General features: G+C 47.0%; 1 protein-coding gene across 1 annotated transcript in view; it reads right to left on the bottom strand.

Moving 5' to 3' along the window:
* LOC141107358 (exocyst complex component 3-like protein 2) overlaps positions 1-10,679 on the bottom strand; it is an 86,631-nt gene extending 75,952 nt beyond the window's left edge. The window contains exon 1 of the mRNA XM_073598043.1: positions 10,569-10,679. Coding sequence (XP_073454144.1) covers positions 10,569-10,672 — 104 coding nt within the window. The 5' untranslated portion in view covers positions 10,673-10,679. The remainder of the gene's footprint in view (positions 1-10,568) is intronic.
* Between the last annotated feature and the right edge of the window lie 9,393 nt (positions 10,680-20,072).

Below are 20,072 nucleotides of genomic sequence, written 5' to 3'. Positions count from 1 at the left end.
ACACCTAAGGCCCAAATTTCTGCTGAGTATATAGGGCAGGCCCCTACTTTCAAACATCCAACTTACAAACGACTCCTACTTGCAAACGGAAGGAGACAACAGGAAGTGAGATGAAATCTACCCCTAGGAAGGGAAATTCTCTCCTGTAAGAGTTAATATGGGAAAAACGTTTCTCCTTTCCACTGATGCTTTCCAATCCTTGTTCCACAAAAAAAACCCACATTTTTAAAAAAAACATTTGTCATTGGGACAAAAAGTGAGGTGAAATCTTCTGAAGAGGAGCACAGACAGCAAAACAAATGTCACAGGGGTGATAACCCTTCCCTATGTTTTCCAAAAAGCTTAAAATAGCTTTTTGGCTGGAGCTAAACACGTTAAAAATGTTTAAAATGACAACCAGATTCTACTTAACAACAAACCTACAGTCCCTGTCTTGTTTGCACCGCCTGTATACTGCTGTTCAGAGTATATAGGGCCTGGTGGCCCCACACCTTTCCTTATTTTAATTTGGGTGCGGGGTTCCCCTTAATATCCATACAAGACCCAAAGGGCCTGGTAATGGACTGGGGGGTACCCATGCCGTTTGTCTCACTGATTTTCATCCATATTGCCAGGACCCGACATTACATTAAACCCGCAAGCAGTTTTAAATGGGGTTTTTTCCTTTAAAATGTCATTTTGCTGTCAGACTGTTCTAAACACAGGAAACACGCGTCACTTTAAAGGCATACTATAGACACCCCTCAGGTACGAGATTTAAAGGAATATTTCACTTTTTTTTTTTTTACTTTAAGCATCATTAAAATCACTGCTCCCGAAAAAACGGCCGTTTTTAAAAGTTTTTTTTGCATTGATACATGTCCCCTGGGGCAGGACCCGGGTCCCCAAACCCTTTTTAGGACAATACCATGCAAATTAGCCTTTTGATTTCGAACGTTCGAGTCCCATAGACGTCAATGGGGTTCTAACGTTCGTGCAAATTTTCGGTCCATTCGCAGGTTCTGGTGCGAACCGAACCGGGGGTGTTCGGCTCATCCCTACCCCCCACCACGTGTCACACCATCCACCTAATACCCCCCCACCACTGTGTCACATCATCCACCCAATACCCCCCTAACACCATGTCACACCATCCACCCAATACCCCCCTCCACCATGTCACACCATCCACCCAATACCCCCCACCACCATCTCATTCCATCCACCCAAAACCCCCCACCACCATGTCACACCATCCATCCAATACCCCCCTAACACCATGTCACACCATCCACCCAATACCCCCCTCCACCATGTCACACCATCCACCCAATACCCCCCACCACCATCTCATTCCATCCACCCAAAACCCCCCACCACCATGTCACACAATCCATCCAATACCCCCCTAACATCATGTCACACTACCCATCCAATACCCCCCTCCACCATGTCACACCATCCACCCAATACCCCCCACCACTGTGTCACACTATCCACCCAATACCCCCCACCACCATGTCACACCATCCACCCAATACCCCCCTCCACCATGTCACACCATCCACCCAATACCCCCCTCCACCATGTCACACCATCCACCCAATACCCCCCACCACCATGTCACACCATCCACCCAATACCCCCCTAACACCATGTCACACTACCCATCCAATACCCCCCTCCACCATGTCACACCATCCACCCAATACCCCCCACCACTGTGTCACACTATCCACCCAATACCCCCCACCACCATGTCACACCATCCACCCAATACCCCCCTCCACCATGTCACACCATCCACCCAATACCCCCATCCACCATGTCACACCATCCACCCAATACCCCCCACCACCATGTCACACCATCCACCCAATACCCCCCACCACCATGTCACACCATCCACCCAATACCCCCCACCACCATGTCACACCATCCACCCAATACCCCCCTCCACCATGTCACACCATCCACCCAATACCTGCACCACTGTGTCACACCATCCACCCAATACCCCCCTCCACCATGTCACACCATCCACCCAATACCCCCCTCCACCATGTCACACCATCCACCCAATACCCCACCACTGTGTCACACCATCCACCTAATACCCCCCTCCACCATGTCACACCATCCACCTAATACCCCCCTCCACCATGTCACACCATCCACCCAATACCCCCCACCACCATGTCACACCATCCACCCAACACCCCCCAAACACAATGTCACACCATTCACCCAACACCCCCCCACCACCATGTCACAACATCCACCCAATACCCCCCACCACTGTGTCACACCATCCACCCAATAACCCCCACCACCATGTCACACCATCCACCCAATACCCCACCACTGTGTCACACCATCCACCCAATACCCCCCTCCACCATGTCACACCATCCACCCAATACCCCCCACCACTGTGTTACACCATCCACCCAATACCCCCCCACCACCATCTCATACCATCCACCCAATACCCCCCACCACTGTGTCACACTATCCACCCAATACCCCACCACCACCATGTCACACCATCCACCCAATACCCCCAACAATTTTGTCACACTATCCACCCAATACCCCACCTCCACCATGTCACACCATCCACCCAATACCCCCCCACCACCATGTCACACCATCCACCCAATACCCCCCACCACTGTGTCACACTATCCACCCAATACCCCACCACCACCATGTCACACCATCCACCCAATACCCCCCACCACCATGTCACACCATCCACCCAATACCCCCCTACCACCATGTCACACCATCCACCCAATACCCTCACCACTGTGTCACACTATCCACCCAATACCCCCCACCACCATGTCACAACATCCACCCAATACCCCCCACCACTGTGTCACACCATCCACCCAGTACCCCCCACCACCATCTCATACCATCCACCTAATACCCCCCACCCACCATGTCACACCATCCACCCAATACCCCCTACCACCATGTCACACCATCCACCCAATACCCCCACCACTGTGTCACACCATCCACCCAATACCCCCCACCACCATGTCACAACATCCACCCAATACCCCCCACCACTGTGTTACACCATCCACCCAATACCCCACCACCACCATGTCACACCATCCACCCAATACCCCCCACCACCATCTCATACCATCCACCCATCATTGTGTCACACACCATCCACCCAATACCCTCCCACCACTGTGTCACACAGCATCCACCCAATGCCCCCCACCGCTGTGTCACACCATCCACCCCATACCCTCCATGACTGTTTTACACCATCTACCCAATACCCCCCCACCACCATGTCACACCATCCACCCAATACTCCCCCACCACCATGTCACAACATTCACCCAATACCCCCCACCACCTTCTCACAGGATAGATAGCAGAGGGAACCATTGACTCCTGCTGCTGTCAATCAAATTCTGTGATGAAGGAGTTTGGGGCAGGGCCAAGGTGTCCTGTCTGTGTCAATTGATGCAGACAGGGCAGCTTGGGAGTGAGCCCACACGTGTGCCCCCATAGAAAGTCGCTTTCTATGGGGGGACTTACTGAAGAGGAGTTCCAGGAGACCCAAAAAGAGGAAGATCAGAGCTGCTCTGTGCAAAACCCTCACAGAGCCGGTAAATAAGACATTTCTATTATTTTTTTAGAAAAAAATAAACTTTAATATCAGTTTAATATGTCCATCGATGCACACTGAAGCCGACCATACACTATCCCTGCTGAACTGGCCAGATCTCAATCAGTGTGCGCTGCCCCCAATCAACAGAAGTCTAATGTTTGATTGACTTCTGCTGAAGGGACATGTTGGAAAACTTTTCTCGTTCAATCAGGGTTCCTCTGTCAGAATACATTGTCCCGGCAAGGAAGAATTTCCTCCATTTATCCACTAACAGGGTATGGCCGGGCTAAGAGTTGTGGTGACCACCAGAGTCGTGAGATTTCTGCATCCTATGATGGGGGACACATCAGTCATAACACCCCCTGTGAGTCATACTGACCTTAAAGTTAACTATAAACTCCCTGAAAAATGTTCCCACAGATAGGAGTCCAACGTATCATTATTAGGTCTACAGTATGTTCTTCCAGAAAATCCGAATCCTCCACCATTGACTCTCCCAGATCCTTCCTCACCATTGATTCCCCCAGATCCTTCTTCACCATTGACTCCCCCAGATCCTTCTCCACCATTGACTCCCCCAGATCCTTCTTCATCATTGACTCCCCCAGCTGCTCTCTTCCTAGAATGGATGATTATTAAGTCTTATGATCTTTCAGAACACCCGGATCCTTCTCCACCATTGACTTCCCCAGATCCTTCTCCACTATTGACTCCCCTAGATCCTTCTTCACCATTGACTCCCCCAGATCCTTCTCCACCATTGACTCCCCCAGATCCTTCTCCACCATTGACTCCCCCAGATACTTCTTCACCATTGAGTCCCCCAGCTGCTCTCCTCCTAGAATGTATGATTATTAAGTCTATGATCTTCCAGGACACCCGGATCCTTCTCCACCACTGACTCCCCCAGATCCTTCACCATTGACTCCCCTAAATCCTTATTCACCATCAACTCCCCCAGATCCTTCTCCACCATTGACTTCCCTAGATCCTTCTTCACCATTGACTCCCCCCAGCTGCTTTCCTAGTAAGTATGATGCATGTTTTTACCCCCAAGTGCAGAACTTTACATTTATCAACATTAAATCTCATTTGCCATATAGTTGTCAAATGAAACATTGCATTGAGGTCGACTTGTAAATTATTATCACACTTAAGCTGTAAGGATGATATCATAGTGCATAGCTTGGTGTTATCTGCAAAGACTGAAATGGCACTTTTAATTCCAAATTCTATATAATTTATAAATAGGTTAAAAAGTAAGGGTCCCAACACTGAACATTGGGGTACACCACTAATAACACCAAACCTTGGGGTACACCACTAAAAACACTGCACCTTTGGGGTACACCACTAATAACACTGAACCTTGGGGTACCCCACTAATAACACTGAACCTTGCAGTACACTGCTAATAACACTGAACCTTGGTGTACACCATTAAAAATGACCATCTTGGGGTAAACCACTAATAACACTGAACCTTGGGGTACACTGATAATAACACTAAACCTTGGGGTATACCACTAATAGCACTGAACCTTGGGGTACACCACTACTAAGACTAAACCTTGGGGTTCACTGCTAATAACACTTAAGCTTGGGATACACTGCTAATAACACTAAACCTTGGGGTACACCACTACTGAGACTGAACATTGGGGTACACCACTAATAACCCAGAAGCTTGGGGTACACCACTAATAATACTGAAGCTTGGGACACACTGCTAATAACACTAAACCTTGGGGTACATCTCTAATACCACTGAACCTTGGGGTACACCACTACTAAGACTAAACCGTAGGGTACACTGCTAACACTAAACATTGGGGTACACCACTGAGACTAAAAGCTGGGGTACACCACTACTGAGACTGAACCTTGGGGTACACCACTACTAGCACTAACCTTTGAGGTACACCACTAATACCACTGAACCTTGGGGTACACCACTACTAAGACTAAACCTTAGGGTACACTGCTAACACTAAACCTTCGGGTACATCACTACTGAGACTAAAAGCTGGGATACACCACTACTGAGACTGAACCTTGGGGTACACCACTACTAGCACTAACCTTTGGGGTACACCACTAATAGCACTGAACCTTGGGGTACACCACTACATTTTCTGAACCTTGGGGTACCACACTGCAAACACTGCACCTTGGGGCACACCACTAATAACACCAAACCTTCGAGTACACCACAAAAAAATACTGAATCCTGGGGTACACAACTAACACTGAACCTTAGGGTACACCACATATAACACTAGACCTTGAAGTACACCTCTAAAAACACTGAACCTTAGGGTACACCACTAATAGCACTTAACCCTGGGGTACACCACTAATAACAATGAATCTTGGGGTACACCACAAATAACACTGAACCATGGGGTACACCACTAATAACAATGAATCTTGGGGTATCCCACTAATAACACTGAACCTTGGGGTACACTACATATAACACTAGACCTTGAAGTACACCTCTAAAAACACTGAACCTTGGGGTACACCACTAATAGCACTGAACCCTGGGGTACAGAACTAATAACAATGAATCTTGGGGTATCCCACCAATAACACTGAACCTTGGAGTACACCACTAATAACAATGAATCTTATGGTACACCACAAATAGCACTTAACCCTGGGGTACACCACTAACAATGAACCTTGGGGTACACCACATATAACACAAGACCTTGAAGTACACCTCTAAAAACACTGAATCTTGGGGTACACCACTAATAACAATGAATCTTGGGGTAAACCACTAATAACACTAAACCTTGGGGTACACCACTAATAACAATAAAACTTTGAGTACACCATCTAATAACACCGAACCTTGGGGTACACCACAAAAACACTAGACATTGAAGTACACCTCTAAAAACACTGAACCTTGGAGTACACCACTAATAACACTGATCCCTGGGGTACACCACTAATAACACTGATCCCTGGGGTACACCACTAATAACACTGATTCTTGGGGTACACCACTAATAACACTGATCCCTGGGGTACACTACTAATAACACTGATTCTTTGGGTACACCACTAATAACACTGATCCTTGGGGTACACCACTAATAACACTGATCCTTGGGGTACACCACTAATAACACTGATCCTTGGGGTACACCACTAATAACACGGATCCTTGGGGTACACCACTAATAACACTGATCCCTGGGGTACACCACTAATAACACTGATCCCTGGGGTACACCACTAATAACACTGATTCTTGGGGTACACCACTAATAACACTGATCCCTGGGGTACACTACTAATAACACTGATTCTTTGGGTACACCACTAATAACACTGATCCTTGGGGTACACCACTAATAACGCTGATCCTTGGGGTACACCACTCATAACGCTGATCCTTGGGGTACACCACTAATAACACGGATCCTTGGGGTACACCACTAATAACACTGATCCTTGGGGTACACCACTAATAACAATGAACCTTGGAGTACACCACTAATAACCCTGAACACTGGGGTACACCCCTAATAACACTGATCCTTGGGGTACACCAATAATAACACGGATCCTTGGGGTACACCACTAATAACACTGATCCTTGGGGTACACCCCTAATAACACTGATCCTTGGGGTACACCCCTAATAACACTGATCCTTGGGGTACACCACTATTAACACTGATCCTTGGGGTACACCACTAATAACAATGAACCTTGGGGTACACTACTAATAACACTGTTCTTTGGGGTACACCACTAATAACACTGATCCTTGGGGTACACCCCTAATAACACTGATCCTTGGGGTACACCACTATTAACACTGATCCTTGGGGTACACCACTAATAACAATGAACCTTGGGGTACACTACTAATAACACTGTTCTTTGGGGTACACCACTAATAACACGGATCCTTGGGGTACACCACTAATAACACTGATCCTTGGGGTACACCACTAATAACACTGATCCTTGGGGTACACCACTAATAACACTGATCCTTGGGGTACGCCACTAATAACAATGAACCTTGGAGTACATCACTAATAACACTGAACCCTGGGGTACACCCCTAATAACACTGATCCTTGGGGTACACCCCTAATAACACTGATCCTTGGGGTACACCACTATTAACACTGATCCTTGGGGTACACCACTAATAACAATGAACCTTGGGGTACACTACTAATAACACTGAACCTTGGGGTACACCACTAATAACACGGATCCTTGGGGTACACCACTAATAACACTGATCCTTGGGGTACACCACTAATAACACGGATCCTTGGGGTACACCACTAATAACACTGATCCTTGGGGTACACCACTAATAACACTGATCCTTGGGGTACACCACTAATAACAATGAACCTTGGAGTACATCACTAATAACACTGAACCCTGGGGTACACCCCTAATAACACTGATCCTTGGGGTACACCCCTAATAACACTGATCCTTGGGGTACACCACTATTAACACTGATCCTTGGGGTACACCACTAATAACAATGAACCTTGGGGTACACTACTAATAACACTGTTCTTTGGGGTACACCACTAATAAAACTGATCCTTGGGGTACACCACTAATAACAATGAATCTTGGGGTACACCACTAATAGCACTGAACCCTGGGGTACACCACTAATAACAATGAATCTTGGGGTACACCACTAATAGCACTTAACCCTGGGGTACACCACTAACAATGAACCTTGGGGTACACCACATATAACACAAGACCTTGACGTACACCTCTAAAAACACTGAATCTTGGGGTACACCACTAATAACAATGAATCATGGGGTAAACCACTAATAACACTAAACCTTGGGGTACACCACTAATAACAATAAAACTTTGAGTACACCATCTAATAACACCGAACCTTGGGGTACACCACAAAAACACTAGACATTGAAGTACACCTCTAAAAACACTGATCCCTGGGGTACACCACTAATAACATTGATTCTTGGGGTACACCACTAATAACACTGATTCTTGGGGTACACCACTAATAACACTGATTCTTGGGGTACACCACTAATAACACTGATCCCTGGGGTACACCACTAATAACACTGATTCTTGGGGTACACCACTAATAACAATGAACCTTGGGGTACACCACTAATAACAATGAACCTTGGGGTACACCACTAATAACACTGATCCTTGGGGTACACCACTAATAACACGGATCCTTGGGGTACACCACTAATAACACTGATCCTTGGGGTACACCACTAATAACACGGATCCTTGGGGTACACCACTAATAACACTGATCCTTGGGGTACCCCACTAATAACACGGATCCTTGGGGTACACCACTAATAACAATGAACCTTGGGGTACACCACTAATAACACTGATCCTTGGGGTACACCACTAATAACACGGATCCTTGGGGTACACCACTAATAACACTGATCCTTGGGGTACACCCCTAATAACACTGATCCTTGGGGTACACCACTATTACCACTGATCCTTGGGGTACACCACTAATAACAATGAACCTTGGGGTACACTACTAATAACACTGTTCTTTGGGGTACACCACTAATAAAACTGATCCTTGGGGTACACCACTAATAACAATGATCCTTGGGGTACACCACTAATAACACTGATCCTTGGGGTACACCACTAATAACACGGATCCTTGGGGTACCCCACTAATAACACGAATCCTTGGGGTACACCACTAATTACACTGATCCTTGGGGTACACCACTAATTACACTGATCCTTGGGGTACACAACTAATAATACGGATCCTTGGGGTACCCCACTAATAACACGGATCCTTGGGGTACCCCATTAATAACACGGATCCTTGGGGTACACCATAATTACACTGATCCTTGGGGTACACCACTAATAACACTGATCCTTGGGGTACACCACTAATACTGAACCTTGGAGTACACCACTAATAACACTGATCCTTGGGGTACACAACTAATAATACTGAACCTTGGGGTACACCACTAATAACACTGATCCTTGGGGTACACAATAATACTGAACCTTGGGTACCCCACTAATAACCCTTAATCTTGGGGTATTTTTTATTTATACAAAGTAAAGACATCTTGCCCGTGATTGGTTAATAATATTGATCGCCGTCACCCACACATGGAAGATATTCGGGAATCTGCTCTGTGCGGATTGGTGGAACGATTTGTTTTCCTCTCTATCGCGTTTCCTTTCGTACTTTCTGCACCTTTCATGTAAAATAACGAAATCGATTCCCAATCTGCCGCCATTCTAGCCTTGTGCTCTGATTGGTCATTTAATCCTGGAATAGTGGCATTACATTCGGAGAGCCCATACATGGCAGATCCATCATGGCTGCCACCACCTCAGCCTTTCCCATAATCCCCCGGAGCCGGTGTGCAATGATTAATGCCTGGCCTCCATCCAGAATTCCCCCCTATTGGTTGATTTTCATCACACCATGACATGGGACTACAACTCCCAGCATCCTGCAGCTGCTCAGTGCTCCCCCCTCATCTTTCCTCCCTTCTCTATCAGCACAGGAAACCTTTACACACAGCGGCTGGTCCCTCCGGCACACAAAGAGTTATCAGTCCCACTGGTCCCGTATTTCCTCCTCTGCCTGTACAGTATTCCCTGCACCAACAACTCCATCCACTCACCCCAGAATCTATGGGACACAACCAACCTCCACAAACCTCCCCATCATAATGAACGCGGCACCCACAACGACCTCCACCAACCTCCCCACCATGATGAACGTGGAGCCCACAACGACCTCCACCAACCTCCCCACCATGATTAACAAAGAGCCCACAACAACCTCCCCACCATAATGAACGTGGAGCCCATAATGACCTCCACCAACCTCCCCACCATGATGAACACAGAGCCCACAACTAACCCGCCTGCCGAGCTCCTGGCCTCAGTGCATCTCTCGCCTGATCCTACGACTGATGAAGTGGATATAAATGGAGACAGGAAACCTCCCTTCCCATCCCGTCCCATTCCTGTCACCTCTTTCCCCTCCCCATCTACAGGAAACCTTGGCCAGTCTCAAGGAAATGCCAAGGTCTCTTGACCTAGTGGCCGCCATCTTTAAATATACCGCTGAGGAAATGGAAGGGATGTGAAAGCACAAAAAAACAAATTGACGAATGAAAACATTGAAGGAAAGTGTTTTGTTTTCTCTCAATAAGAAGAATTATTTGTCTACAGAACATTCCAAGCGCCTTGAGTCACTTCTCCTCTATGATGGTCACCGGGGGCAGATCCAACCGATGCCAAGTCATGGCAGAAATGGCTCCTGAACCACACAAGTCCTGAAATTCTTGGTGAAGTTCTTTGGAGTAGACTAACTGAGTCACCCCCTCCCCCACCCATCAAACCATGGTGCAGAGATTACCCTTCCTAGGGCAGATGTGAGAGGACCCCCCCCCATCCCCCAGGGGTAGAGCCATGACCACACTGATAATTTGCACTTACTCTGCAGAACCTTTTCTATGAATGGGACTCTGTGAGGCCTGTGTACCGAGGGTGTGATGGAAGCTTACATTCCCTGACTTTTGACAAATGCAGATTCTAAGAAATTGTGACCTATTCATTAAATTACAGACCAGAATCAGTATTAAAGAATATTACTCCATTAGAGACCCTCCTAAGAGTACCCCAAACCCCCAGACTGATAGGTGGGAGACCCCTAGTTGGAGCACTTCAAACCCCCACACAGATTTCAGGGATACTATACCAGTGAATACCCTCCTAGGAGTACCTCAACCCCCCAGACTAATTGGTGGGAGACCCCTTGGTGGAATACCCAAAACCCCCAGACTAATTGGTGGGAGACCCCTTGTTGGAATACCCCAAACCCCCAGTCTGATTGGTGGGAGACCCATTGGTGAATACCCCAAACCCCCACACTGATTGATGGGAGACCCCTTTGGTGAAATACCCAAAAACCCCCAGACTGATTGGTGGGAGACCCCTTGGTGGAATACCCCAAACCCCCAGACTGATTGGTGAAAGATTCTTTAGGTGGAGTACTCCAAACCCCTATTGTGCTTTAGGGGGTGCTATACCAGTGGGGACCCCACTAGATGAAGTACCCCATACTACCACCTTGGTTTCAGGGATACTATACCAGTGAGGACCAACCCCCTCGATGGAGTACCCCAAAATAGCGCACTAATTTCAGGCATATGGAGTCAGTGGGGACCCTCCTAGGTGGAGTACCCCAAACCCCAAGACTGATTTAGGGGTATATTGTACCATTGGGGACACCCCTAGATGGAGTACTTCAAACTCCCAGACTGATTTCAAGGTTACAACACCAGTGGGAACCTCCTCCAGAGTACCCTGTACTCCCAGTCTGATTGGTGGAATATCAGATCATTGGGGACCCCTTAGGTAGAGTACCCTAAACTCACAGTCTGATTGGTGGGATATCAGACCATTGGAGACCTCCTAGGTAAGGTACCCTGAACTCCCGGTCTGATTTGTGGGATATCAGACCATTGGAGACCGCGTATGTAGGGAACCCTGAATCTCCAGCCTGATTAGTGGGATATTAGACCATTGGAGACCCCCTAGGTAGAGTAAACTAAACTCTCATTCTGATTGGTGGGATATTAGACCATTGGAGACCTCCTAGGTAGAGTATCCTGAACCCCCAGTCTGATTGGTGGGATATTAGACCATTGGGGTCCTCCTAGTAGAGTGCCCTGAACTCCCAGTCTACTTGACGGGGTATCAGACTGCTGGAGACCCTCTGGGTAGAGTACCCTGAACCCCCATTCTGATTGATTGGATATTAGACCATTGGAGACCCCCTAGGTAAAGTATCCTGAAACCTCAATCGAGTTGGTTGGGTAGTAGACCATTTGTAAATGCTTAGGTAGAGTACCCCTGAAGGCACACTCCTCTAGAAGTAAGAGATGATATATTCTGGGAGATCGGTGGCAGGAAGGACATTCGGCTGACATTTGACATGGAAATTTGTGAGAGTGAATCTGGAGGATGTGTGGTCAGTCTGGGGAGTTGATACTTCAGTAGAGGAACCTGATGGTTCACGACCTTGTGACCTGCAATCACTGGAGGGAAAATAAACAATAGATTCTGTCCCATCTGATACCCCAGCAGAGGGCAGAACAAAGGGAGAGGAAAATACATTACAATGATAACCCGGACTGGATGACATTCATGTTCTCTGTGCTTGGCATCATTTCTAAACAAAACTTTTATTTTCACCTTCATTTTCTCTCTTCTTACATCTCAGATCTGCTGATCTCCTGCAGCCTTCTTGCAGTAGTTCCTGTCAACTCCAGACCAGCCTCTAGGAGGCGCAATCCCTCATTGTCTATAGTCTGTACCCCAGACCAGCCTCTAGGAGGCGCAATCCCCCCATTGCCTATAGGCTGTACCCCAGACCAGCCTCTAGGAGGCGCAATCCCCCAATGCCTATAGGCCGTACCTCAGACCAGCCTCTAGGAGGCGCAATCCCCCACTGTCTATAGGCCGTACCTCAGACCAGCCTCTAGGAGGCGCAATCCCCCACTGTCTATAGGCCGTACCTCAGACCAGCCTCTAGGAGGCGCAATCCCCCACTGTCTATAGGCCGTACCTCAGACCAGCCTCTAGGAAGTGCAATCCCCCAATGCCTATAGGCCGTACCTCAGACCAGCCTCTAGGAGGCGCAATTCCCCATTGTCTATAAGCTATACACCAGACCAGCCTCTAAAAGATGCCAACCCCCACCACCTATAGTCTGTACCCCAGACCAGCCTCCAGGAGGCGCAATCCCCATTGCCTATAGTCTTGAAGGCACAGTCCCCCACCCCTTTGCGGAAGGGAGTTTAATAAGACTAAAATTAGAAGAAAAGAGGTTTAACCTTAAACTATGTAGAGGGTTCTTTACTGTAAGAGCGGCAAGGATGTGGAATTCCCTTCCACAGGCGGTGGTCTCAGCGGGGAGCATTGATAGCTTCAAGAAACTATTAGATAATCACCTGAATGACCGCAACATACAGAGATATATAATGTAATACTGACATATAATCACACAACATACAGAGATATATAATGTAATATGACATATAATCACACAACATACAGAGATATATAATGTAATATGACATATAATCACACAACATACAGAGATATATAATGTAATATGACATATAATCACACAACATACAGAGATATATAATGTAATATGACATATAATCACACAACATACAGGATATATAATGTAATATGACATATAATCACACAACATACAGAGATATATAATGTAATATGACATATAATCACACAACATACAGAGATATATAATGTAATATGACATATAATCACACAACATACAGAGATATATAATGTAATATGACATATAATCACACAACATACAGAGATATATAATGTAATATGACATATAATCACACAACATACAGAGATATATAATGTAATATGACATATAATCACACAACATACAGGATATATAATGTAATATGACATATAATCACACAACATACAGAGATATATAATGTAATATGACATATAATCACACAACATACAGAGATATATAATGTAATATGACATATAATCACACAACATACAGGATATATAATGTAATATGACATATAATCACACAACATACAGAGATATATAATGTAATATGACATATAATCACACAACATACAGAGATATATAATGTAATATGACATATAATCACACAACATACAGAGATATATAATGTAATATGACATATAATCACACAACATATAGAGATATATAATGTAATATGACATATAATCACACAACATACAGAGATATATAATGTAATATGACATATAATCACACAACATACAGAGATATATAATGTAATATGACATATAATCACACAACATACAGAGATATATAATGTAATATGACATATAATCACACAACATACAGAGATATATAATGTAATATGACATATAATCACACAACATACAGGGATATATAATGTAATATGACATATAATCACACAACATACAGGATATATAATGTAATATGACATATAATCACACAACATACAGAGATATATAATGTAATATGACATATAATCACACAACATACAGAGATATATAATGTAATATGACATATAATCACACAACATACAGGATATATAATGTAATATGACATATAATCACACAACATACAGGATATATAATGTAATATGACATATAATCACACAACATACAGAGATATATAATGTAATATGACATATAATCACACAACATACAGAGATATATAATGTAATATGACATATAATCACACAACATACAGAGATATATAATGTAATATGACATATAATCACACAACATACAGAGATATATAATGTAATATGACATATAATCACACAACATACAGAGATATACAATGTAATATGACATATAATCACACAACATACAGGGATATATAATGTAATATGACATATAATCACACAACATACAGAGATATATAATGTAATACTGACATATAATCACACAACATACAGAGATATATAATGTAATACTGACATATAATCACACACATAGGTTGTATCACAGACCAGCCTCTAGGGGGCGCAATCCTCCAAAATATGATTTCTGTGCTTAGTGGAAAAATGAAGTAAGGTAAAGTAGTGTGAACTGTCTGAATACGAAATGGAAACGATTATAAAAATTAGGTAGGTGTGAAATCACTTTAAATAAGAAACTTAAAGAGGAAATAAACGCTGATTTTTATTTTTTTTATACCTGCAAAGTAAAGGTATAATATGTGGGGGAGGTGCATCACATACTAGCACATTATGTGACACCCTCCATGCAAACCAATCCCTTGATGTCCTTGTGGACTCCGGCTGTGTGACTGGCTGAAGCCACGTGACGTCACTCCCACGCATGCGTGTGGGAACTGCCGGTCACGGCACATGCGTCCAAGAAATGGCGTTTAGGAGATATTTACAGTACCTATAGGTCAGCCTTATTATAGGATCACCCATAGGTCAGCCTTATTATAGGATCACCCATAGGTCAGCCTTATTATAGGATCACCCATAGGTCAGCCTTATTATAGGATCACCCATAGGTAAGTCTCATTATAGGATCACCTATAGGTAAGTCTCATTATAGGATCACCTATAGGTAAGTCTCATTATAGGATCACCTATAGGGAAGTCTTATTATAGGATCACCTATAGGTAAGTCTCATTATAGGATCACCTATAGGGAAGTCTTATTATAGGATCACCTATAGGTAAGTCTCATTATAGGATCACCTATAGGGAAGTCTCATTATAGGATCACCTATAGGGAAGTCTCATTATAGGATCACCTATAGGGAAGTCTTATTATAGGATCACCTATAGGGAAGTCTCATTATAGGATCACCTATAGGGAAGTCTTATTATAGGATCACCTATAGGGAAGTCTCATTATAGGGTCACCTATAGGGAAGTCTTATTATAGGATCACCTATAGGTACAATATATGTATGACAGTTTACAGTTTACTTCCTGTTTAAAGTGATTGGAACGTCTTGTTTTTTTCCTATAAAAAACAAACATAATATACTTCCCTCCTCTCTGCAATGGATTTGTACAGAGCAGCCCCAATCCTCCTCTTCTCGGGTCCCCCACCGACACTCCAGGCTCCTCCTCTTCTGGGGTCCCCCACCGACACGCCAGGCTCCTCCTCTTCTGGAGTCCCCCACCGGAACTCCAGGCTCCTCCTCTTCTGGAGTCCCCCACCGGCACTCCAGGCTCCTCCTCTTCTGGAGTCCCCCACCGGCACTCCAGGCTCCTCCTCTTCTGGAGTCCCCCACCGGCACTCCAGGCTCCTCCTCTTCTGGAGTCCCCCACCGGCACTCCAGGCTCCTCCTCTTCTGGAGTCCTCCACCTGCACTCCAGGCTCCTCCTCTTCTGGAATCCTTCACCTGCACTCCATGCTCCTCCTCTTCTGGAGTCCTCCACCTGCACTCCATGCTCCTCCTCTTCTGGAGTCCTCCACCTGCACTCCATGCTCCTCCTCTTCTGGAGTCCTCCACCTGCACTCCATGCTCCTCCTCTTCTGGAGTCCTCCACCTGCACTCCATGCTCCTCCTCTTCTGGAGTCCTCCACCTGCACTCCAGGCTCCTCCTCTTCTGGAGTCCTCCACCTGCACTCCAGGCTCCTCCTCTTCTGGAGTCCTCCACCTGCACTCCAGGCTCCTCCTCTTCTGGAGTCCTCCACCTGCACTTCAGGCTCCTCCTCTTCTGGGGTCCCCCACTGACACGCCAGGCTCCTCCTCTTTTCGAGTCCCCCACCGGCACTCCAGGCTCTTCCTCTTCTGGAGTCCTCCACCGGCACTCCAGGCTCTTCCTCTTCTGGAGTCCTCCACCGGCACTCCAGGCTCTTCCTCTTCTGGAGTCCTCCACCTGCACTCCAGGCTCCTCTTCTTCTGGGGTCCTCCACCTGCACTCCAGGCTCCTCCTTTTCTAGAGTCCCCCACCGGCACTTCACGCTCCCCTTCTCGGGTCCCTCTTATGTGATCCTGGCCCCTCCCTCCTGTTCAGTGCCCCCACAGCAAGCAGCTTACTATGGGGGCCCCCGAGCCGAGTCACAGCTCCCTGTGTCCATTCAGGCTGTACCCCTGATTGGTCTCTAGAAGGAGGAATCCCCCCCACCTTCCATAGGCTGTACCCCAGATTGGTCTCTAGGGGACAGAATACCCGCCACCTCCCATAGGCTGTACCCCAGATTGGTCTCTAGGGGACGGAATACCCGCCACCTTCCATAGGTTGTACCCCAGATTGGTCTCTAGGGGGTGTGATATTGGAGATGTCTAGCTCAGTGGTAGATGCATTTTCAGTGAGTTCACAGCCAACAGAAACTTCTGTTTAAGAGCGTGGTAGCCCACTTTTATTAAAAGCACCGAAAATGAAAGTTCATACATGCACAGGTTGCCCACACAGGGGTTTTTCTCCCAAAAATTACAACACAAACAAAAATGTCAAGCCACTTCGCTCTCAAGACTCTCTCAGCCTTGGTCATAGTACAAAGCTGCACAGGCCCACTCCTGGCCTCTAGGAAGGGGCTCTCTTGACACTCCAGGCTTTCACATTCCTCTAAGACTCACGGTCCCCTCTGGTCCCCAGGTACATAGGTTGGACTTGATGGACTTGTGTCTTTTTTCAACCTCACCTTCTATGTAACTATGTATGACTCTCTTTTCCAGTTGTCTCAGCTATGGTCTTCCCGACTCTCTCAGCTGGCCCAACTCTCTCAGTCCACTGACCTGGAACCTCTCCCACATGGAGTGCCATCTCAAGGGTATTGCCTGGGTTCTTAAACAGTAGCACACCTCCCTCCTGGCTGCAGCAACTGCTCCAACACCAACTCCATACCTCCCAACTGGTCTCACACCAACTCCATACCTCCCAACTGCTCCAACACCAACTCCATACCTCCCAACTGCTCCAACACCAACTCCATACCTCCCAACTGCTCCAGCTCCATACCTCCCAACTGCTCCCACACCAACTCCATACCTCCCAACTGCTCCAACACCAACTCCATACCTCCCAACTGCTCCAACTCCATACCTCCCAACTGCTCCCACACCAACTCCATACCTCCCAACTGCTCCAACACCAACTCCATACCTCCCAACTGCTCCAACTCCATACCTCCCAACTGCTCCCACACCAACTCCATACCTCCCAACTGCTCCCACACCAGCTCCATACCTCCCAACTGCTCCCACACCAGCTCCATACCTCCTAATTGCTCCCACACCAACTCCATACCTCCCAACTGCTCCCACACCAACTTCATACCTCCCAACTGGTCCCACACCAACTCCATACCTCCCAACTGCTCCAACACCAACTCCATACCTCCCAACTGCTCCCACAGCAACTCCATACCTCCCAACTGCTCCAACACTAACTCCATACCTCCCAACTGCTCCAACACTAACTCCATACCTCCCAACTGGTCCCACACCAACTCCATACCTCCCAACTGCTCCAACACTAACTCCATACCTCCCAACTGCTCCCACACCAACTCCATACCTCCCAACTGCTCCAACACCAACTCCATACCTCCCAACTGGTCTCACACCAACTCCATACCTCCCAACTGCTCCAACACCAACTCCATACCTCCCAACTGCTCCAGCTCCATACCTCCCAACTGCTCCCACACCAACTCCATACCTCCCAACTGCTCCAACACCAACTCCATACCTCCCAACTGCTCCAACTCCATACCTCCCAACTGCTCCCACACCAACTCCATACCTCCCAACTGCTCCCACACCAGCTCCATACCTCCCAACTGCTCCCACACCAGCTCCATACCTCCTAATTGCTCCCACACCAACTCCATACCTCCCAACTGCTCCCACACCAACTTCATACCTCCCAACTGGTCCCACACCAACTCCATACCTCCCAACTGCTCCAACACCAACTCCATACCTCCCAACTGCTCCCACAGCAACTCCGTACCTCCCAACTGGTCCCACACCAACTCCATACCTCCCAACTGCTCCAACACTAACTCCATACCTCCCAACTGCTCCCACACCAACTCCATACCTCCCAACTGGTCCCACACCAACTCCATACCTCCCAACTGCTCCAACACACACTCCATACCTCCCAACTGCTCCCACACCAACTTCATACCTCCCAACTGGTCCCACACCAACTCCATACCTCCCAACTGCTCCAACACACACTCCATACCTCCCAACTGCTCCCACACCAACTTCATACCTCCCAACTGGTCCCACACCAACTTCATACCTCCCAACTGCTCCAACACCAACTCCATACCTCCCAACTGCTCCCACAGCAACTCCATACCTCCCAACTGCTCCAACACTAACTCCATACCTCCCAACTGCTCCAACACTAACTCCATACCTCCCAACTGGTCCCACACCAACTCCATACCTCCCAACTGCTCCAACACTAACTCCATACCTCCCAACTGCTCCCACACCAACTCCATACCTCCCAACTGCTCCAACACCAACTCCATACCTCCCAACTGGTCTCACACCAACTCCATACCTCCCAACTGCTCCAACACCAACTCCATACCTCCCAACTGCTCCAGCTCCATACCTCCCAACTGCTCCCACACCAACTCCATACCTCCCAACTGCTCCAACACCAACTCCATACCTCCCAACTGCTCCAACTCCATACCTCCCAACTGCTCCCACACCAACTCCATACCTCCCAACTGCTCCCACACCAGCTCCATACCTCCCAACTGCTCCCACACCAGCTCCATACCTCCTAATTGCTCCCACACCAACTCCATACCTCCCAACTGCTCCCACACCAACTTCATACCTCCCAACTGGTCCCACACCAACTCCATACCTCCCAACT

This window comes from Aquarana catesbeiana, linkage group LG09 (assembly GCF_042186555.1).
Source record: "Aquarana catesbeiana isolate 2022-GZ linkage group LG09, ASM4218655v1, whole genome shotgun sequence".
NCBI classification, from domain to species: domain Eukaryota; kingdom Metazoa; phylum Chordata; class Amphibia; order Anura; family Ranidae; genus Aquarana; species Aquarana catesbeiana.
Note: the sequence above shows the minus strand (reverse complement) of the source record. Positions and strands in the feature narration are given on the sequence as shown.